General features: G+C 34.9%; 4 protein-coding genes across 5 annotated transcripts; all 4 read right to left on the bottom strand.

The window, feature by feature from the left end:
- Positions 1 to 175: 175 nt before the first annotated feature.
- LOC306854382 (dehydrogenase/reductase SDR family member 11-like) lies at positions 176 to 3,607 on the bottom strand. Its single transcript, XM_079392332.1, has 7 exons — positions 3,236 to 3,607; positions 2,372 to 2,581; positions 2,185 to 2,279; positions 1,961 to 2,090; positions 1,777 to 1,869; positions 1,629 to 1,694; positions 176 to 1,508 (listed from the first exon to the last, which is right to left on the bottom strand). Exons 1-7 carry the CDS (start codon positions 3,365 to 3,367, stop codon positions 1,467 to 1,469), a joined length of 768 nt encoding a protein of 255 aa, XP_079248458.1. The 5' UTR covers positions 3,368 to 3,607; the 3' UTR covers positions 176 to 1,466.
- Positions 3,608 to 3,829: 222 nt separating this feature from the next.
- On the bottom strand, positions 3,830 to 6,914 carry LOC306854381 (dehydrogenase/reductase SDR family member 11-like). 2 transcript variants are annotated; one of them, XM_079392331.1, is made up of 7 exons: positions 6,632 to 6,914; positions 6,326 to 6,535; positions 5,360 to 5,454; positions 5,136 to 5,265; positions 4,938 to 5,030; positions 4,790 to 4,855; positions 3,830 to 4,460 (listed from the first exon to the last, which is right to left on the bottom strand). In XM_079392331.1, exons 1-7 carry the CDS (start codon positions 6,761 to 6,763, stop codon positions 4,419 to 4,421), a joined length of 768 nt encoding a protein of 255 aa, XP_079248457.1. In that variant the 5' UTR covers positions 6,764 to 6,914; the 3' UTR covers positions 3,830 to 4,418. The 2 variants fall into 2 exon arrangements, 1 of the variants encoding a protein (XP_079248457.1); XR_013782833.1 differs by having other exon boundaries at positions 4,004 to 4,460; positions 4,938 to 5,011; positions 6,632 to 6,876.
- A 1,319-nt stretch (positions 6,915 to 8,233) lies between these two features.
- Positions 8,234 to 10,973, bottom strand: LOC306854044 (carbonic anhydrase 4-like; the record flags this gene model as incomplete). The annotated part of the gene is made up of 8 exons (XM_079391832.1): positions 8,234 to 8,410; positions 8,495 to 8,658; positions 8,860 to 8,926; positions 9,004 to 9,096; positions 9,506 to 9,651; positions 9,771 to 9,938; positions 10,394 to 10,441; positions 10,916 to 10,973. The coding sequence occupies 8 exons, from the start codon at positions 10,971 to 10,973 to the stop codon at positions 8,234 to 8,236; spliced, it is 921 nt and encodes a 306-aa protein (XP_079247958.1).
- Positions 10,974 to 15,423: 4,450 nt separating this feature from the next.
- Positions 15,424 to 20,338, bottom strand: LOC306854173 (RIMS-binding protein 2-like). The gene is made up of 5 exons (XM_079391989.1): positions 19,760 to 20,338; positions 19,437 to 19,599; positions 19,199 to 19,302; positions 16,726 to 16,797; positions 15,424 to 16,643 (listed from the first exon to the last, which is right to left on the bottom strand). The coding sequence occupies exons 1-5, from the start codon at positions 19,964 to 19,966 to the stop codon at positions 16,578 to 16,580; spliced, it is 612 nt and encodes a 203-aa protein (XP_079248115.1). The 5' UTR covers positions 19,967 to 20,338; the 3' UTR covers positions 15,424 to 16,577.
- Between the last annotated feature and the right edge of the window lie 1,702 nt (positions 20,339 to 22,040).

Below are 22,040 nucleotides of genomic sequence, written 5' to 3' on the forward strand. Positions count from 1 at the left end.
AAGGGAATGCAGCAAAATATCAAATGTTAATACCTACAGTATACAGGAAATGTTAAAGCGTTTTTTTCTTGACAAAGATGTCCTAACCTTCAACAAAATGTTTGACAAGTATTTGACAAGCATACACACATACATGCACACAAAAGACACCGATGCACAGAAACACACACCTATACAACATGATCAGTTCATTTTTAATTGCATCGTTTAATTAAATATGCATTCAACTTTCTATTTAATGAAATACATTTATAGTGTTGTTGCAATGTCACACTAAAGAGTCAGTTTACTGTTAAAAATAAAAATTATTTCAGACAAAATTACCCGGCCCATTTTACCTGAATGTTGTGCCGTGGCTCAAGAAGGTACCAGCTGATACTCTAAGTCTCATAATTTTAAAACAATTATACTTTTTTCACATTATATATATATATATTTAAGAGACCTATGCTAATTTATAAAAATATCATTAGTCCTCATGCATAGCTTATTTGATGGTATTATACGTCTTTTACCAAAACGTGGCCCATTTTAGCTGATTTCACTAATCAGATTTAATTTCTGATTTGAATTCTAAGTGGCAATGGTTAGGTAAAAAAATCAAAAGTTGAGAGAACTTAAATGTTTAAGGCAACCAGCTTTAGCAGATTTTTGAGTTCTCAACTTGTTTTAAGTTTATAAATCTTAAAAGTTGAGAACTCAAAAATCTGAAGCTGGTTGCCTTAAACTTTTAAGTTTCTTCAACTTCTGTTTTAAATGACCCTAAACCGTCCAGTCTCCACTTTCCCTCTGCGTTAACAAGCTACTTAAGAACTCTTTAAAGGGATAGTTCACCTAAAAATAAAAAAACTATCATCATTTACTTACCATGCACTTGTTTCAAACCTGTATAAGCTTATTTCTTGTGCTGAACACTAAAAAATGTTGGTAAACAGGTTTTTTTTTTCCCATATATGGAAGTCAATGGCTACCGTTAAGTGTTTGGTTACCAACATTCTCCAGAATATCTTCAAAAGCTGAAAGAAATACGTACAGGTTTGGAGCAATTTGAGGTTGGGAAAATCCCTCTATTCCTATATCTTTGAAATAAAAGTATGGATATGCAGGTTTCAATACATAAAGCCATGTTTGGCAAGTAATAAAAAGTGACTTTAGTTTCTATTATATCAACTCTATTGTATAGTTGGCACTTTTTAAACATAAAACCAGAAAGAGCTGTTAAGCACCTAAAGTATTCGGTCTCAAAATAGTTAGCAATAGTACATTAAATCATTTCAGTTGCTACAAGGAAAAATTTAAACATCATGATGAAACAGAAGTGTTTTGCGTTTTTACAAAATGCATTTCAAAAGATTTATTATTTACAACATAGGATTATATTGGCCATTCCTGTGATCTTTGTGTGCAAACTTTCACAATGTTTGTTAAAGACGTTACGTCAGAGATGCTTCATTCTGTTTCTCTGTTCATGTCAGCTGCTCCACAGGCCTCATTTGAATATCACCAACCTACAGAGAGCAAAGGAAAGTCAATTTTCTATTTCTAAAAAAGTTCATGGTTTGGCCAATGTCAGAAAATCAGCAGACATCAACAGTGCAATAGATTCTCCAGTGATGGATGATGCTTACTTGAACATGAGGAGGAGCACTCAGGACATACACCACTGCGTTTGCAATGTCAGCTGCTTGCAGGCACTGTAAATATGACATTTTAATTTATAAGGTAAACAATGACCTACAACATGCTCTGTAGACAAGAAACAGGATTTGTCTATACCTTTATGCTTTTATAAATAGCAGCAGCCTTTTCTGGGTTTTGACCAAAGAGCCGATAGGTTAACTCCGTCTCCACTAAACCCGGAGATATAGACTGTAATACAAGAGCATTCTTAGTCCCAACAAGCGTTTAGACATGTTTTATTTTGAATAATCATATTACTACTTTATCCTCCTGCTCTTACTGTGGCACGTATGTGGGTTTTGGCCTCTCGTAACTCTTGCCGGAGACCTTCTGTGAGAGCCGTCACTGCATATTTGGTAGCAGTGTAGAAGTGTAAATCAGCATTGTGGAGGACACGATGTCCACACATACTAAAACATAGTAAGATATTTAAAGATATTGAATTGCTTGGTGCATGGCACAGGTAGCAATATAAATATGTCTAAAAATAAAACATCACCGTACCCATTAATATTAATGATATGACCATCATCAACTTTTCTTTCTTTCATGGACTGGTAAGCTTCCCGGCCGCACACTGACAAGGCAATGACATTCACCTGCAAAATGTGAAGACGACTACAATCAAACAATCTCTAGCTGCATGTTTTCAGAACAGAAATGCATATTATTTATTCTGTGATTTACATACATCCATCATAGTCCTCCAGGCACTGGTTCTGCCGCTCAACAGAGGCTCTGGGAGAGCCAAACCAGCATTATTAATGCACACGTCAACGCCTTGATGTTGAACTTTGATCCAGGAGAACATGGATAACATGTCGTCCTCTACAGACAGATCGCATTTATATGGGATCAGAGTGCCGCTGAATCCACTTCTGACACATTCAGAAGACAGTTCCTGTGAAAGGAAAGAGCACTTTGAGATTTACATTTCATGAAGGGTGCAAAGCTCAAAAACCATTGGCAGCAGGACAGCAAGTAATGGCTGACCAAGCAAAACTTGTGAAACTGACACTGCCACATTGGTATAATTAAGTTAATTATTAAATCCAATATTTAGAACTTTGTCCTTATGAACACATTGTTTCCTGTGACATGAACAAAGGCATTTGAATTTGTAAGGCATTTCAGACTTAAAGATTGTGTTATTAATATGTGATCAAACAGAGATCTCAATGACCGGTGAGTAAATGATGACAGTAATTTCTCACACCATTTAATTTGACACTTTATGACTTTTTATTGCTTTAAACATTAAGTGCTGCCTTTTTCTCCATAGCTATTTAAAGCATTTAACTGGCGTTGTCAAACTTGAAAAAAGTAAATAGAACTTAGACAAATAATTAGAAGTATGGTGTAGGCTATTTCACAAGGTGCAGTCAAGTAAAGCAGCTTAATGAATCAATGGTGACCAACACAAACTTTAGACTCTTTAGATCTCCATACAGGCATTTTCACTTTGACTGTCCTATGCGTCTGAAAATGTTTTTTTTCCTGGCAGCATCTTAGGAAAACCTTTATTCCACTGCTACTAATGCATACAGTAAATTACCTCAATTTGCTCCACATTTCTGGCACAGCCGACCACCTTCATGCCATGCTGGACAAGAGACTTTGCGATTGCAGCTCCGATTCCCACTGAAGCTCCAGTAACAAGAGCAACCCTGCCTCTCCAGCGATCCATGTTACAAGACGTTCACACACCTCATACAGAAGAGCTTCTTCAGTTTGCAGTGATCTTAACTGCACCCCCTTCTGTCAGTGTATAGCTACTCATCTAGCCAATAGCAATGCACGCCCGATTCTACTACCGTGCTACATCAGCGCACCTGAATCCTGTCAGTTCCTCTGAGATTTTTGCGGGTTTGCAGTTACGAGAAATTATTGCAATTCAAACATGAGTTGCGATAGCTTGCTGTTATGTTCTACTTCCGTATTTTCCAGTGTAACAGTAAAATTCAGTTCAGTAAAACGTGTTTAAATGCGAATAGCACTTCTGCATTTAGTTTCGAAGCGTTCAAAATGCATGTACATTTAACATAAATATCAATATTCAATGCAGAATATGGAAATTATATCATTTTGCCTAAAACCTTAATGCTAACTGGATTCAGTTTTATGCACTAAAATATTTAGAGGTTCCTGTAATATCACTATAGGTTTTTTATTTTATTTTTAAATAAAAGCAGTGGCAAATTCATTTATTTGGTGTCTGTAACATAAGCCATCAGCCATGTTTATGATATAATAATTTTTGTTTCTCCTTGTCTTGAAAAAGAGCTATTTGATAGTTTAATCACAAACAAGATAAGCACAACATAATTCTCTCCTTTTATTAGTTAATACCTCATTTAAAAACATTACAGTTCAAAACTGCAGGCACAGCACTGAAGAGGAACTAATAAGGTATCAAATTTCCTTAGCATAATTCAAAATATTTGTGTTTATCTGTAAATGTTCATTCAATCACTCAATCATTATGATGCCATGATAAATAAATTACACTGATTCTGCCTCGATGCTTAACACTCAATACCATTGGTGCTTATTAAATTACTTCTCTAATACTAATTTGGTATTTTTTTTTCCACATGTGCAATGATAGTCATTATAATAATTATAAAAATGTGAACTTCATGATCGGATAGTCAGCTCTGCATTTCATATTACACCATTCATGAGCTATAAAGATAATAAAGATGTCAGAGATGCTTCATCCTGTTTCTCCGTTCAGTTTATGTCAGCTGCTCCACAGGCCTCATCTGAATGTCACCAATCTAGAGGTGGGAACGGAAAACCATTAAGAATTTAATCATGCACTCTAAAAAATGGGTCAAATATGGACAAACCCAGTGGTTGGGTTACTGCCCAGAAGGTTGGGTTAAACATTTAACCCAACTGTTGGTTGAAAACAACCCAGCATGTGTTCTGTCCAATATTTACCCAGCACTGGGTTGTGTTTAACCCAGCATTTTTTCGAGTGTGAAATCTTTAAGTAAATACCTACCATACAGTGCTCAAACTGATTGTAAACTGCCTGTATAAATGATCAATGTCAGCAAACATCAACAGTGCAATAGTTTCTCCAGTGATGGATGATGCTTACTTGAACATGAGGAGGAGCACTCAGGACATACACCACTGCGTTTGCAATGTCAGCTGCTTGTAGGCACTGTAAATATGATATTTAAATATATAAACATTAAATGATGATCTACAACACTGTATAGAAATAAATCAGAATTTGTCTATACCTTTATACTTTTATAAGTAGCAGCAGCCTTTTCTTGGTTTTCACTAAAGAGTCGGTAGGCAAATTCTGTCTCCACTAAACCAGGAGAAATACACTGTTAAAGAAAGAGTACACTTAGTACCAACAAGTCTTTGGACATGCAATAATCATATTACATAAAGTGTTTATCAGAGGTACATCTTTATCCTCCTGTTCTTACTGTGGCACGTATGTGGGTTTTGGCCTCTCGTAACTCTTGCCTCAAACCTTCTGTGAGAGCAGTCACTGCATATTTGCTGGCAGTGTAGAAGTGTGTATCAGCATTGTTGATGACTCGGTGTCCACTCATGCTAAAACACACAAACTTATTAAATGTTTTGTTGACCTGGCACAGGCTGGAATCTGAATAGAGGCTAAACAAAGTCTAATAAAACATTCCTGTACCTGTTAATATTAATGATATGACCATCATCAATATTTCTTTCTTTCATGGACTGGTAAGCTTCACGAGTGCACACCGACAGGCCAATGACATTCACCTAAACAAAAAGTAAAACACTTTATTTCATAAATTGGTTTAGTGTCAGAGCAGTTTCACTGAACTCAAGATCCATTTCTTTCAAAAACCAATGAGTGAACTTTTAATAAGAAATTATGGAGCATTGGAGTAAACCAAGTTCTTTACTGATACAGTGAAAAGTTACTTTAATAGCCAAACAATATGCTATTTATCAACACAGATACAAAACAATATATATTTATCATATAATTATTTTGGGGTTGACTTTTTTTTTAATGAATTCAACAAACTAAAATGTGGATATGCAATTACAATAAAATACAGTTATTTAAAAATCTCTCGCAAAAACAGCAACGTAATATGCACGTGGAGATGCCAGAGAGTGATGTCTTAAATGAATCACTGACTCGGTTGATGGGAGAAACGAATCTCTGTTGAAGCTTCGCAAAATGATTTAGTTTCGACGCGCTGAAAACAACATGCTGGTCAAAATATGCATAAAACAGCTTTTACAAACCTTTTTTTTTTTTGACAGTATAATTAACAAATCATCAAATACCATTAAATAAGCGTCTGTATAGGCCCTATGTGTTCTTAATTTGCGGGGCTTGTTTTGTTTTGTTTGACGGCTCATCTAAAACCGCCATAGATAATGTTCAAGAGTTTGCGATCTCATTCATGGGTTCACAGAGATCGCCCCCCAAAGGCAAACCATTGAACTTTTGAAACATTTCAGAGCACTCCTTACTGAAATCACGTTGGTTCGAAATAAATGATTTCCAAAAGTTTCAAAGCTTCACAGGGATTCGAAAGCACCCATCACTAGATTGAAATGAGCTATAGGAAGAACCGATTCGCAAAAATGAGTCGGTGGCTTGAGTGTTACATACATCCATCATAGTCCTCCAGCCACTGGTTCTGCCGCTCAACAGAGGCTCTGGGAGAGCCAAACCAGCATTATTAATGCACACGTCAACGCCTTGATGTTGAACTTTGATCCAGGAGAACATGGATAACATGTCGTCCTCTACAGACAGATCACATTTATATGGGATCAGAGTGCCGCTGAATCCACTTCTGACACATTCAGAAGACAGTTTCTGCAAGATAAAAGAGCAAACGATTCTTCAACCGGCGCAAAAAACATTCACTTATCACAAGTGTATGCTATAAAGCGTGTGCTAACGATGCATTACCTCAATTTGCTCCACATTTCTGGCACAGCTGACCACCTTCATGCCATGCTGGACGAGAGACTTTGCGATTGCAGCTCCGATTCCCACTGAAGCTCCAGTAACAAGAGCAACCCTGCCTCTCCAGCGATCCATGTTACTTGTTACTCTCACGAAGATCAAGTGCTGGACAGCTGACTGTGTGGTCACAGTGATCAGGGTTGCCAGGTCCAGCAAAAATGTCCAGTCCAAACCTGCTCACTCCGCCCAAACACACCCTTATACAGTAGCCTACACGTTCAGCATTGGGGTTTTTTTTTCTTGTTTTTTCTGTTTTATCAATTAATCTGATTTGAATAATTTTAACTACACTGTTAAAATTACAGCAGCACACTACTGTAAAAACCTACAGTAAAATGCCACAGGCTTAGCCTAATTGACTCTCTCTCTCTCTCTCTCTCTCTCTCTCTCTCTCTCTCTATATATATATATATATAGTCAATTAGGCTAAGCCTGTGGCATGTTACTGTAGGTATATATATATATATATTCTATTAGGCCTATTTATTTTATTTGGTACGCAATTTGTTGCTCTCTTTTCAATATAAATCAAAATAAAACAAAATAGAAATTCCGATAGTCTTTTTAACAGTATGTAATGCAAAGAGGTGCAGGTGTTTTGTTTATGCTTATGAATAAATTAATGGTTATGCTTTTCCCAATCTTTATGATGTCTCCGTCTCAAAATAAAGTTTTTTTTCTTTGAATTGAAAACTCTTATAGTTCCCGTTTCCTTCTCTCCATCTCAGTTCTCCTTTCGGTTGCCAGATATTTTGCTACCAATAAGAAATGGCCCAACTTGTAAAGTCAATGAATAATCTGTCTTCTGAGAATTTGGCCAATGAGAACACACTTCCTTCTTATCCCATAAGCCTGTAACAGGTGCAATAAACAGTAAAAAGTGTTCAGCCTGTAACATTTTGCAGGGTTATTTATTCATGAGTAGCCTATACACTGAAACAAGCAATCATTGTACGACCATGTGTTTGTGTTTGAAAAATTGTTTTTTTTATTGTTTTAATAATTAGGATTAAATATTTACAAATACAGAAAAACAAGAATACTGTAATTAGAATGATAAAAATCACCAAGACCAGTTCTCAAAGTATTGTCTCACAATAGGCCTATCACATGTGCAATCAAGTTCCTCTATGTCCTCTATTATACAATGTCCTTTTGCACTCGTTAATATATACCACAAATCAAGCATTCTACATTCTTGTAACAGGGAATATTGTGAAGTAACGGTTGCACGCAAAATTTGGGAAAATCAGTTTTTTCCACAACAGCTAGGCTAATTCAGTGAAAGTTCAATAGATGTCAAAATTATGATTTTTCTAGAATTAATTTTCATTAGATACAGATACAGAAATTCGATAAGACCTCAGACGCGGGATGTAGAGAGGCTGCATATGTTTGACTACCTGCCTTTCATACCAGATCATTTTATGTTACATAGGCCTATATTTTGCAGCCACAATGACAACGAAGTTTGATTTGCCATGAATTATTGATGAATGATAAATAACTTGCTTCAGAGCAAAACCCCAAAAATAAATTAATAAATTAGACTGCGTGAACATAGAGGGATGTGAAAACAGAGCTGACCAATAAGGCAGTGCTAACACAAAAAACATAACTCCTAGAATAATACACTTCACGTCCATACCGCATCTGAACGGGCCGGTATGTGTTTACCATGGCAGTCCCGTCAGAAAACATCAGGTTTGAAAATGCAGAAAGCTGCAAGACAAAGATAAAATGGTTATCTTTTCTTATTCTTATGATGCGTTAAAGTGTCACTTGTTTATACACACAACAAATTACCTGTTCCTTGCTGAGTGGTATCGCTTTCTCAAATACTGTCCAGACCACAGCTTCAGAGCAGCCTGGTGTGGTGAGGGACCCCTGGTAGCGGAAGTACCTCTCCAATTCATTATGGGGGAGAATAAGCATGTCTAATGATACAGCTGACAGTGCTACATTGGTGCCTAAAAAAAGATGTTTTACAAGTTGTCATGAAGTTCCCGTTCTTTGTTCTAAGTATAGACTATCTGAATAATAACACATTATCAGACAGGTTCCTCCAATATTAGAGATATTGCGACCTTGGGTGACACTGCTGTACATCAAACAAAAAGCAATAAATTTGCATATTTATTAAGCCTTGAAGGCATATAAAATAACCTTACCAGGGTGTGTAATATTTTTCAGAGAATTTATGATGACATCATATTTTTTATTGGCACTTTGTGATTCCTGTAAGATAGGATACATGTGATACAACACTGTTTTATTATCAGCAAATAACAAACATTTAGAAAATGTGGTTTTACCTCATAAAAAAATCCAAGAACAGCAACTCCAGAAGGGTCAGCAATGGCTAGTTCCACAGAGTTGTAATTTTCTTTTATATGTACAATGTGAAGCTGTCAAAGATACAAAATGCATGCTTAGTTTCTTATCGATTCACAGATAAATGCAGGAATAAAATCTGTCTGTCCACCTTATTTTGCGATGCGGAAAAAAGCTATTTTCTGTGTAAATTTGCACAACTTCCAATTTATTAGCAGCTAACAAGTAGTCTAGAAGAATTGCAAAGTGCAGTAACCGGTAACTATTTGCGCTATAAACCAGACTGTTTATGAATACGTTAATAAATTTAAATAGTATGATAACAAATAGCACTTTGCAGTATCAAGCAGCATAACCGATTATTGTTGTACAGCTAAAATGACTGAAAGGAAGCTGATGACACTGGAAGCCACGCACACTCAAGATACAATACGTGCCTGCTCTTACATTAAAAATAAGATGGATATCTCAATAGGCCGTTACCTCCATAGGATATTTCTCTCCATCTATAGTATGTTCTGATCCAGGTCCACCGTTCTTGCCCCAGTGCAGGTGAAGCTGCTGAGCTTTATAATTGGCTCCTAAATTGGCCCCACTAATTGCTGCACTGTTTGGCAGATTAACTTGCACTACAGATGATAAAATATATGGCGAAAATGGTTTATAAACTGAAACGTATATACAGTTGCCAATAATGGGTAAAGGACATTCACCATTTAAATGTAGGCTATTCTTAAGAGTAACTTACCTGTGTGTCCATTGTTTGTAATGAAAGTATTGATTGTATCTTGGTAGCCTGTAAATTGCACTGGGGTCAGACGACTGTCAAAGACAGTTTTCTTTGTTACAATGTTAATCGGTGACTGTTTTGTATTTCCACATTTCCACTGGGCTACTGATGCCCAGTCATCCGGTCCTATAAAAAAAGTCATGCTATGTTAATATAAATCATAAACTATTGTTCAAAAGTTTAGATTATTTAATGCCTTTCAAAGAAGTCTCTTCTGCTCATCAATGATGCTTTTTTTTTGTTTTAAATCAAAAGTAGAGTAAAACAGAAATTCTGTGTGATTTATTAAGATTTAAAGATTTTAAAATGCCATTTATTCCTGTGATGCAAAGCTTAATTTTCAGCATCATTACTCCAGTCTTCAGTGTCACATGATCCTTCAGAAATCATTCTGATATGCTAATTTGCTGCTCAAGAAACATTTTTTATTATCAGTGTTGAAAACAGTTGTGCTGATTATTTATTTATTATTATTCAAAGACTTCATTGTCAATTTTGAGCAATTTAATGCACTCCAACATAAAAATACTATATTTTCTCTAATAATTTCATATAAAACACTGAACAAGGCACATGCTCACCTGTGCATGACTGATTGCTGCAAGATACTTGAGACTGATAGCACCAATCTGAAAGCAAACCAAGTTGACTTATTTCAAACTTATTCATATGTAGTGTAATATATTGATAATAAATCATCACATTTAATTGATTGCACTTACATGTACATGAAAACAGACATTGGCCAATGGAAGTTTTCTATATTCAGGACATTCAGTTAAGTAGATTTTAACTGGACATCTAAAACCTTCAAAGGTGTTTAATTCCATGTTTTAAATCTGCTTATCCACATATTTATTATTTAATTTCAGTCTTCAAATCAAAATCAACAACTCTCAGATTCTCATCAATCTTGATGCACTTCGTAAACATCATTCTTGCAGGCCTTCCACTATAATAAGTGTACATTTACATAGGCTACTTAAATGAACATCTAAAATGATATATTGTTGGACTATACCTAAATTCAGCAGCATCAGGTTTAACAGTAAATCTGTTTTTATGATAAATAAGATGACATTTACACAATTTAACACACTTACCTTCACTTGAAGCAAGCCTGCATAAAATAGCAAGTACAGAAAAACAGAGCACATTCATCCTTAGTATTTGGATCGGGGAAAAATCCACCTGAATGATCAATCCAGCTGAGGAACAGGGGAATGTATTTTATGATAGGATACTTTGGAGGTGCATTTTATAACAGCACAATGACCCTCCCTTTCACGTTTTACTGCACAAAACCCAGTGACCATAAAACTCATTTCTATTAGAATGTATCATATATTCTTCTTAACAATGAGTAATTTAACAATCTACTCTGATTTAGTCATGATGACAAACATGTTCTCCACCCATTACAAACTTTAACTTTAACAGTTATTATCAGTAACTAATATATAATCTCCCCACCTTTAGAGCAGCAAGCAAACATGACAACATAATAAAAAAGTTACATTGTATACACCGTTGTATAAAGGTTTTGATACATGAATTTGCAGCATAATGTAACATTTAAATACACCTGTGAATAAAATGTATCCCAGATTGCTAGTTACAGATTCTGATTTGAAATAGTTACGCCATCTATTGGTGACTCTGCGATAGCATATTTGGGGTCATGCAACATTTAGAAGATGGTCCTCACTGCAGAACACAAGATCCAGGGGGCGTGGTTGGATCTAGATCCAACTCCTCCCACCTTACATATACCTGAACCTACTCGTCTCCACCCACTGATCCCTAAACCCACCCATCCCCACCCCTAAACCTACCAATCTCCACCCCATAGATGTGGATCCAACCCCACCCCTTGGATCTTTGTTCTGCAGTGAGGGGCTACTGACATTTAGACTCCACTTAAAATCCTGACTTGGCCGGGATTTCTAAATTGTCTAAAAATTCAAAAAATTCATACTGTAGGCGTATTTATAATGGTTTGACCATAGGTAGATCCCACTTTCTCGCACACCACATTAGGTTGATTATAGGCCTATACAATACCTGCACACTATTGGCCAAACTACTTTTCAGTCATTTTCATAACAAAGCGCGAAAAGAATAGGAAAACAAAAGACTTTTAGTCCATTTAGAAATCCCGGCTAAGTCATGTAGTGAAAATGAAGATATATGGCGACTCTATTAAAAATACAGCAACAAACAGTGATGTTAAGATTAAGCTATAGTGATGTAAAAGTTTTCTGTTCAAACATAATTTATGGGAACTTAAATGACTTTATTGAATAATGTTGATGTTGATTGTATTTGAAATGTCTGAAATCTTTGCTTGAATCTTCATAAATTAAAAAAGTGTTGGCCTATTTAATGACTCTAAAAGCAACAATGAAGGCATATTTAGCTCGTCTTACAAACTAAAGGCAAAGATGATAATTGAATTAACCCCGATCTAAACCTGTCTGGATAATACCCATCTTTTCATGCAGTTAGTTAAAAGACTCTATCTATACCATGGCATTTATTTCAGGACTTAATCTTGTTTTGTATAGAAATAGGTGTAGAATGCATGTCCTCAGCCCCTCTTGCTTGAACAGTGAGAATAACTTTTATAGGACACAGTTGTTCGCGCCGTAACAGTTGTAAAACACTATAAAGTTCATGGTGGAGTTGTTAACGGATTCATTGGTCTCAGTGAATTGTATAATGAGTGATTTGTGTGTCTGATAAAAGGGAGGCAAACAATGTCCTCTAGATTTGACCTTTAGATGAAACCTTCAGGTTTCATAAGCTCTGACGTTAGTGTATCACACACACACATGCTGGATATGCAAGCTGCTGCAGATGTTTGGCAATAAAGTGATTGAGTTTTTTTCAGCTTCAGGAACTTTTATGTCTCAGGTATTGATTTTTATTACAGCTGATAGATCTTCAAATTACAACTCTTTTCTTTTTGATATAAGACACATATAGCAAATTAACTTGTAATCATGCCACTATCACAGAGATGCCCAAACTTTGCATAACGAAGGGACAAAAATCAAAGTTGCTTTATAGTCAAATGAAGAGTTCAGATGCAAAAGCCTCTAAGTGCCATCTGAAATTCTTTTAAAATGAGCATTTTTATCAAGCTCCTATATTAATGTTCAGTTATTTCACTTTAATTGCATAGAAAAGGACCTATGCATTAACATTAGAGTAAAATGACTGAACCTAAACATAGGAGCTTGATAAAAATGCTCATTTTGATGAAAATTTCAGATGACACTTAGAGGCTTTTGTATCTGAACTCTTCAAATATACTCAAATGTATTTAAAAAAAAAAAACGGTAACACTTTATTTTACGGTTACATCTATTAGTTGCTTATTAGCATGCATATTACTAGAATATTATCCATGTATTAGTGCTAATTAAGCACATATTAATGCCTTATTCAACATGACCTTATTCTACATCCCTAATCCTACCCAATACCTAAACTTAACAACTAACTTACTAACTATTAATAAGCAGCAAATGAAGAATTCATTGAGGGAAAAGTTGTAGTTAATAGTTAACAAGTGTCACCTATTCTAAAGTGAAAATCTAATTCACTTCCGGTATGTTCTTTAAATTTTAATTAAAAAAATAGAACAAAAGGTGCTAAAACACAAAGAGAAATTAGAAATGAAGATGGCATTTTCTCACTATTTTTATGGCATAATATGGCATGGAGAGCCAAATCAAAGGTCATCATGGCCCACGGGCCCTGGTTTAGGCATCTCTGTGTTATCAATTTTTTTTACTGTGTTTGCATACCTTTCAAGTGTAGATTTTTTATTGTTTTACCCTTGGCACAGACACGAATGTGCAATCATAAAATATTATATAATTTAATATAAAAAAATGAATTACTATATTTCAAAAGAAAAAATTAGCTATGACTTTTGCCTCAATAAACTTCTAATTTGCTACTCATTAATAGTTAGCAAGGTAATTGTTAAGTTTAGGTATTGGGAAGGACTAGGGATGTAGAACATGCAGAATATGTGCTTTATAAGTACTAATAAACAGACAGATGTTAATAATAGGCATGCTAATAAGCAACTAGTTAATTGCAAGAACTGGTCCCTATGCTAAAGTGTTACTGTGAACTACCAGCCGTGAAATTAGCAAGCAGGAAAAAGGCCATTTTGCTCCAAAAATGTTTGAAAATGTTTTTCATAACAGTCGTTAAGAGCACTATTGAACATAATACGTTACATGAGATGAGCTGGAAATGACACAATGGAAATAATCATGACTAAATTAAACTAAAGATAGAATTATCCTGTGGTTCATGTATATACACACAATTGGACATTATTATCATTAGACAAATTAAATAATCTAGTATTGAAAAGTATTGAAAAGTAAAAGAATGTTTACTTTCTATACTTCATCAGAGCTAAAACTGCCAATCATGGGGTGTTTTAAAACAACACTAGGTACTTTATCATTGTACATCACAGAGAAGTGTGTGCACATCCCCCACTTCCTTCTGTGCGTGTCAAACGAGAGTTTGAGGTTTAGGTTTAGGTTGTCTAGGTTTCCATTGCCTGTACATCATGTTCAGTAGAATAAGAGAGCGGCCTCCTGTTTATCAAACTACCAAATACTCAGGGGAGACTGGGACAAAAGTGTTTAATTCAAGCATCGGAAGAAAGAGTGTCCTGATATGACATTGTATTCGCTAATCTTATTTCAGGTTGATTCTGTATGCATATAATACTGTATATCAAAAGATCTATAATTGTTTAACGTATCAGCATCTTAATGTATAATAAGCATGCCATGATTTTGAATTACACTCATATGACATTTATATGACACAAAACCACACCCTCATATTGGACTCAAAGTATATGTAATATGCTGATGAAAGTGTAGTTTTGCACAACATAGCAACCACCCCTCCCCCTCAGGAACAAGATTATGCTTCTAATATTCAAGTTAATATGACGCTATTGATAAAAACACACACAAAACAAGTGTAACATCTTCCACCGATGATATTTCCTCACCGACCAGCACTGCTTTTTTTTTTTTTCTCAAACTAATGGAACATAATGTTTCTGAAGCCACACTGTCAGACTATGTGGAAGCCTGATGCAATCTGATCACATGTTTACTAGACTTCCTCTTTATTTCTTTGTGTGATTTTTATGTATGCTAAAGACCAAGGGCTTTTTCTCTCATTTCTGATCTGTCTTTTATCGGTTAAAATGCCCTTAAAAGGAATTGATTCGAGTCCGTCTATGAACGAAACTCGCTGTAGTCCAATAGGCGTTCATTTGTGCTTCTTTAAGACAGTAACTGCAGGGCCTCTTCCTGTGGTTTGCACCATGTGGCCTAAAAAGTGTTAAAAGGCGACAACTTCTTTCTCTTTTCGCTGTTGTTTCCGGGATCAAGCAGGCAGAGAACTGGTAAGTCACTGCTCTTCGGTTTAATCTAAAATATTGGATACTTTTCTGGTTTTATGAACTTGATTAAATGGTAAACTGATTGATGTGAGTGAATGTAATTAGGTGAACTTGCTAGAACTTGATACAAATGAATCATTAAAAAAGTGAATACATTCACATTATTTATTAATACATCAATTCTTTTATTTTATTAAACTAGATCAAGCATTAATAATCAATTCCAGTGGTTCACACTGAATACATTTCACATACATTTTTTATACAAAGCAGCAAAAGTGGAGGCATTATACATTGTTTTATTTTAGATTAGTTAATTACGCATGTAATATTGAATTTTTACCTACAGCACAGGCAAAAATAATGATTCTAAACTTCCTTATGGTGTACTGTGACTCACTATGAACAACTGAAGCTGATGCATCTGAACATCCAACCATATTTAAACATGATCTGACTTACGTAATTACATCATTTCGATCTAATTTTCATTTTAGGTTTAACAAATAGCTGTGAAATGAACATTCGGAGCACAAGGAGATAAGAGGAAGCGTGCAAAGAAAGGACTGGAGCGTGAAGAGAAGAGGCGGGAACATCAGTGCAGTCACTCATAAAGTAGACAGCACTACTAAAGGTCTCTACACGGTGTAGTGTTTCCTACTTTATGGATGAGTGTACTGTTTGCTGCGAAGGATGATCTTATGGAGAACCAAGTGATGCTGAATCTGTATGTCTTGTTTATTAAATATTAATAAAGATGGTGTTTCAAGAATGATTTCAATGCAATAATATTTTTGAGTGTATTCGTCTTTATATGTGCATGTTAACTTGTATCAAACAAATTTGAATTCATAAAGCAGCAATAAAATGAAGCTGAACTGCGTAACTGTGTGCAAAACATATAATGTGATTGTTAAACTATCACCAGTGCAGTTGCTGCATACAGGAAGGACATTACAAAAATAGCTCAAATCATATAAAGACATCAGTATTGAAAAGAAGATATAAAACAATAATTATCAGTCTTTTAAGGCTATAATGCACTAGCTGCTTCCTAAAGCTCTTGTATAAATCAGAAATTAATTTCCTTTTATGTATTTAATTGATGCTAAGCATAGTGCATATGTAGTGGAAAGGTCAAGTGCATTTAGAGACATGACACGTCATGTATACAGGAAACAAGACACATTATATGGTAAAAAAAAGAAGAAGAAAAAAGCTGGAGCTAGAGTTGAATTCAGTAAAGTGGGTTCTATTCACAATCTGAGGTCACTCTCCTGTTCCTGATTTCTGATTGCGCAGTTCCTTTAGTCCCAAGGCAGAGGTTGCAAAAAGTTCGATGGCACAAGACCTCGGTAACCATGTAGATCTCCCTGGATCAATATAAAACAGTCATTCTTTAACTTACGACCTTTGAAAAAACCCACGCATGTTAAACAGAGTCATAATACTTACGTAATAAAATCCATCACTGTCCATTTCTCCAAAAACATATATAATGTCTCCTGCACGAAAGGGAAGCTCATCCTTAAGGAGAAAACAACCAAAATACACTAATTTAAAATTCTATTTGATATTTTAAAATTCAATTATTGTATATGCATTTAATAGTCTAATAGTTCAAGCAACTATCTATCGATAGATAGATAGATAGATAGATAGATAGATAGATAGATAGATAGATAGATAGATAGATAGATAGATAGATAGATAGATAGATAGATAGATATATGTAATCTATCTGTATATATATATATATATATATATATATATACACACACACATTAATATCAAGCATTAACATTATTATTAATAATAAATATAATCAATAATTTCAATGTATTAATGTTAACATATCTAAAATATTATTTAAAATATATATATATATTTTTTAAATTTTTATTAGACCACATGAATACTTGTATAAATACTTATATAGTATGAATATACAAGTAGTATAGTAGTATATACTATACTATAATATATATAAGTAATAATATATAAGAACATAATATATATATATATACGTACAGTCATGGCCAAAAACATCGACACCCTTGGTAAATTTGATCAAAGAAGGCTGTAAAAATTAATCTGCATTGTTAATCCTTTTGATCTTTTATTTTAAAAAAATCACAAAAATTTAACTTTTCATTGGATAATAAGAATTTAAAATGGGGGGAAATATTATTAAATAAATGTTTTTCTCTAATACACATTGGCACCCTTTTATTCAATACTTTTTGAAACCTCCATTTGTCAGTTTAACAGCTCTAAATCTTTTCCTATAATGCCTGATGAGGTTAGAGAACACCTGACAAGAGATCAGAGACCATTCCTTCATCCAGAATCTCTCCAGATCCTTTAGATTCACAGCTCCATGATGGTGCTTCTTCTCTTCAGTTCACCTCACTCATTTTCTACAGGGTTCAGGTCAGAGGACTGGAATGGCCAGCAGAAGCTTGGTTTTATTCTCAGTGACCCATTTTTGTGTTGTTTTTGAGGTTTGTGTTTGGATTATTGTTCGGTTGGAAGATCCAAACATGGCCCATTATAAGATTTCACAGAGTCAGTCACTTATTGATTTTTTTATCTGTTGGTATTTGATAGAATCCATGATGCCATGTGTCTGAACAAGATGTCCAGGACCTCCAGGAGAAACACATTAAAAATACAACAGTATATTGCATTGTACACATGGGGTACTTTTTATCCCCGTGTTCACCAAACCCATCTTGAGTGTTTGCTGCTAAAAATATCATTTTTTTGTTTAACTGAATGTGCTGGAGTTTGTTTTTGGATGAGTGAGGAGATTTTTTCTTGAAACCCTCCCAAACAACATGTGGTGATGTAGGTGCTGTTTGACAATTTTTTTTAGGGTTTTCTGACCCTGAGACTCAACTATTTTCTGCAATTCTCCAGCTGTGGTCCTTGGACAGTCTTTAGCCACTCAAACTCTCCTTCTCACCGTGCATTAGGACGATATAGACACACGTCCTCTTCCAGGCAGTTTCATAACATTTTCAGTTGATTGGAAATTCTTAATTATTGCCCTGATGGTGGAAATGGGAATTTTTACTTTTCTTAAAACCACTTCACTAATTTGTGAAGCTCAGTTATCTTTTGCTGCACATCAGAAATATATTCTTTGTTTTTTCTCATTGTGATGGATGATTAAGGGAATTTGGGCTTTGTTTTCCCTCCTATTTATATTTCTGTGAAACAGGAAGCCATGGCTGGATAATTTCGTGTTCATAATCACCCTGGAGTGCTCAAAATTGTGAATATGAATGGGAATAAGAAAAGAGATAAGAATTTCTAGGGGTGCCAATATTTGTGTCCAACGTGTATTTGAGAAAAATATTTATTTCATAATGATATTTCCCCCACATTTTAAATTCTTATTATCCAATGAAAGGTTAGATTTTTGTGATTTTTTTTAAAATAAAAGATCAAAAGGATTAACAAAGCAGATTAATTTTCACAGTAGTATAGTAGTATAGTATAGTACTTATTTAGTATGAATACTTTTGGTAGCACTTTAGTATACAACTCTCACTGTTAACTAGTTGCTTATTAGCATGCCTGTTATTAACATATTGGCTGTTTATTAGTCCTTATAAAGCACATATTCTGCATGAGCATATTCTACATCCCTAATCCTACCCAACACCTAAACTTAACAACTCCCTTATTAACTATTAATAAGCAGCAAATTAGTAGTTCATTGAGGCAAAAGTCGTAGTTAATTGTTTGTTAATACGCGAATTTCACCTTAAAATAAAGTGTGACTATACTTGCATAACATATTATATAATATAATAAATTATTTATAAAATATTAATATGTATTGTTTGTAGTATATTATAATATGTTGTCAATTAACATTTTTTGTACTTTGTACATATTTATTGGAAAAAGCATTCACCTCAATATCCGTGTTTGGAGAACTTTCCCATGGATCATAATCAAAAATGGCCACCATCCTGTGGACCTTCACACCATCCGGCTCACTAGAAGTTTCGCTGGGTGCTAAAATTAAAAATACAAAGTAGTCACGACTCAATCCTTAAATCCATACAAGTGTACTATTTTTAAAAAAATGTATTAAATATATGGCTAGTTTAATCAAACAAACAGAAAGAGATATAAATGGAAATGCTTGCCTATGGAAGGCGTCTCCTCTGGTAAAAACCCCTGCTGGAACAGACGATGTTTGAGCTCTCCGTCTTCTACAGGAATCTCAGAAACCATGTTGCTCGGCACAAAACCGAAGTGACCACCCATCTCTCCGCTATAGAAGCCATCAGCATCTTTATCTCCATATACCTACAAAAGAGTACATCACAGCATGAGCCAAGTAGGACAGAAATGATCTAAAGATCATGCGTTTCATTTAGTAGGTTCATGTAAGATGCGAAAGTTAAATTTGATTATTATGGAGTTTTAAGTAATTGTTAATTAAGATACAAGAAATAAACATCTTTACTTTAATGATCTGTCCTTGTTCAAAAGGCAGTTCCTCCTCCATTGTTTCAGAGTTTGGTGACATCACCGCAGGGTTGTATGAGAACAGAGCCACAAAGAGACGTACATTCGGTTCAAACATTTCTCTCTCGGATTCCCAGTTCTCTATATCTTCTGGTGCAGCAACCCTAAGACCATCTGGATACAGATAGACATCCAGCCCAATCATTCCAGTCTTCTTCCTCTATGCCTGCGACTGTCCAACTGATGTCCCCTCAGTAGGCGGACAGGTGGTTAGCAAACACCCATATGCTCACTATAGCTTTAGCATTAAGAGCGGTAGCCAGGTTAATCTGCTTCAGACTAATCCTCTTGGAGGAAATGAATCAGTTTTACCTGAGACATCCCCAACTATAAACCTGACATGTCAAATGGTTATCAAGTCCATTTTTTAAGACAGTCAACAAAACTCTTTAGCGAATGAACAGATTTCACATCATGGTGTGAAAGGAACTGAGGAATTGGAATAACACTCTGCCAGTGGATTTGGCCCAGTCCTGCTGCGCACAGTCCTACCGATTAGCTGAGCCATCCGTTCTGCACTGTGCCAAGTAGAGCTAGCTGTTAACCACATTATCGTCACGGAAGTAACCCTGCAAGTCCCTTTATCCTTTTCAGGACAATCCTTCGCAGTCAACAAAAGGTTTGCATGGGTCAACCTAGGGAAACCAAAAAACATTGTGGAGATATTGTATAAACCAAATGCCATGTTATGGGAGAGAAGTTAATTAACTGTTCTACTCTTGACTGGTAAGGTAAAACAGCAATAATTCTATTCTATTCTATTCTAGAATTTTCTATTTGTATTTACCATATTCTTCACACTTCCATATTCTGACACTTATTGATGACTTTGTATCCCTTTGTTCATAACAAAGGTTTGTTATTTATTTATTTACAGGTTTTTGAAAAAAAAAACATTTATCTTATGCTCACATCTTTATTTATATATATATATATATATATATATATATATATATGTTGCATTTATTTGATCAAGAATTTAATACAAAAAAGTAATATTGTGAAATATTATTACAATTTAAAATAACTATTTTTTCACTGTAATATATTAGAATGTAATTTATTCCTGTAAATTCTCAGCAGCCATCTTCAGTGTAAGTGTCAGAAAAATAATTATTATCTATTATCTATGATGCCTATTAAATAGTCATAGAGAACAATGAAAAAGAAAATGAAAAAACTAGCCCCAGTCTCCCCCATTAAGGGATACAAATTGCCAGCTTTGAAAATGACTCATATGAAGACCCTAGTTGTCTGCTCCATCAGTCTGATATCTATAACCTTTCTAAGCATAGACAAAACATGAGACACATTATCCTAAATGTTACAATAATTGTGTCATCCCCCAAATCCTCCACTACATACAGGAGGGGTGCTAGATATGGTAATAGAGGTGACTCATTCTCCCATACTGCATTTGTTCTTAGAAGACCTCTGATGTGCCATCAACATCACTGCTGATATGTGGCCTCTTGACTCCCATATAAGGACTATTACATCATGAGTGAGGCACCCATATGGCAAGCCATTTTAACAATTATTCTTTAAACAGTTCCTAATTTCCGTTACTTGTTAGTAGGGATGGGAAGATTCCCCGATTCGCTCGGTGCATCGGCAAAAAAAGTTAACGATGCGATGCATCGGTTTAAAAAGTGTGCATCAGAAACAAGTTGGCATTTGTATTGCGATGCATCGTTTCTAACATATTTGCATTGGTAAAAAACGATTTATTTATATTTAATTACTAGCTACACTTTTATTGTTTAGAAAGTGCCCAATAATCTGTGACCAATATTGTATATGTAAATTGATTATTGATAAATTCACACAATCTACTAATTTGTGCATGCTTATTAATAAGCAGACCTTAATGTAGAGGTCTGCGCGGGACTGTTTTTTAAGTCCCGCTCCTGCGAGGTTATATTCCACCCACCCACTCCTGCGATATATTCACTCTTTGTTCACCCGCTGTCCGCTTTGAATAATTTTCTTCCCGACCCGACCGTTCTCACTAAATTTAGATCTCGTTTCCAGAATAACACATTTAAATTTCCTCTACTGAAAGAAAGAGAGATAGGCTAACAAATAAAAGTGTAGTCTGCACAACATGTATGTATTTGTTATTTTATTCATATTGTCAAGAGTCTTTTATTGACAGCAAAATGTTAAACGAATTATTCATTTAACATTTTGCTGCCAACACAGTAGGAAAAAAAAGT

The sequence above is a fragment of the Barbus barbus genome (assembly GCF_936440315.1).
Source record: "Barbus barbus genome assembly, chromosome: 34".
Lineage (NCBI taxonomy): Eukaryota > Metazoa > Chordata > Actinopteri > Cypriniformes > Cyprinidae > Barbus > Barbus barbus.

What these genes read in the sequence shown, in the direction of transcription:
- LOC306854382 (XM_079392332.1), bottom strand. Translation starts at nt 3,367, where the DNA reads ATGGATCGCTGGAGAGGCAGGGTTGCTCTTGTTACTGGAGCTTCAGTG. An exon ending in GAAATGTGGAGCAAATTGAG is followed by an intron (nt 2,582 to 3,235) that starts GTAATTTACTGT and finishes TTCCTTTCACAG; the next exon opens with GAACTGTCTTCTGAATGTGT. An exon ending in CTATTTATAAAAGCATAAAG is followed by an intron (nt 1,695 to 1,776) that starts GTATAGACAAAT and finishes TCATATTTACAG; the next exon opens with TGCCTGCAAGCAGCTGACAT.
- LOC306854381 (XM_079392331.1), bottom strand. Translation starts at nt 6,763, where the DNA reads ATGGATCGCTGGAGAGGCAGGGTTGCTCTTGTTACTGGAGCTTCAGTG. An exon ending in GCTGGAGGACTATGATGGAT is followed by an intron (nt 5,455 to 6,325) that starts GTATGTAACACT and finishes CTTTTTGTTTAG; the next exon opens with GTGAATGTCATTGGCCTGTC. An exon ending in CATATCATTAATATTAACAG is followed by an intron (nt 5,266 to 5,359) that starts GTACAGGAATGT and finishes TGTGTGTTTTAG; the next exon opens with CATGAGTGGACACCGAGTCA.
- LOC306854173 (XM_079391989.1), bottom strand. Translation starts at nt 19,966, where the DNA reads ATGATTGGGCTGGATGTCTATCTGTATCCAGATGGTCTTAGGGTTGCT. An exon ending in AACAAGGACAGATCATTAAA is followed by an intron (nt 19,600 to 19,759) that starts GTAAAGATGTTT and finishes ACTCTTTTGTAG; the next exon opens with GTATATGGAGATAAAGATGC. An exon ending in ACAGTGATGGATTTTATTAC is followed by an intron (nt 16,644 to 16,725) that starts GTAAGTATTATG and finishes ATATTGATCCAG; the next exon opens with GGAGATCTACATGGTTACCG.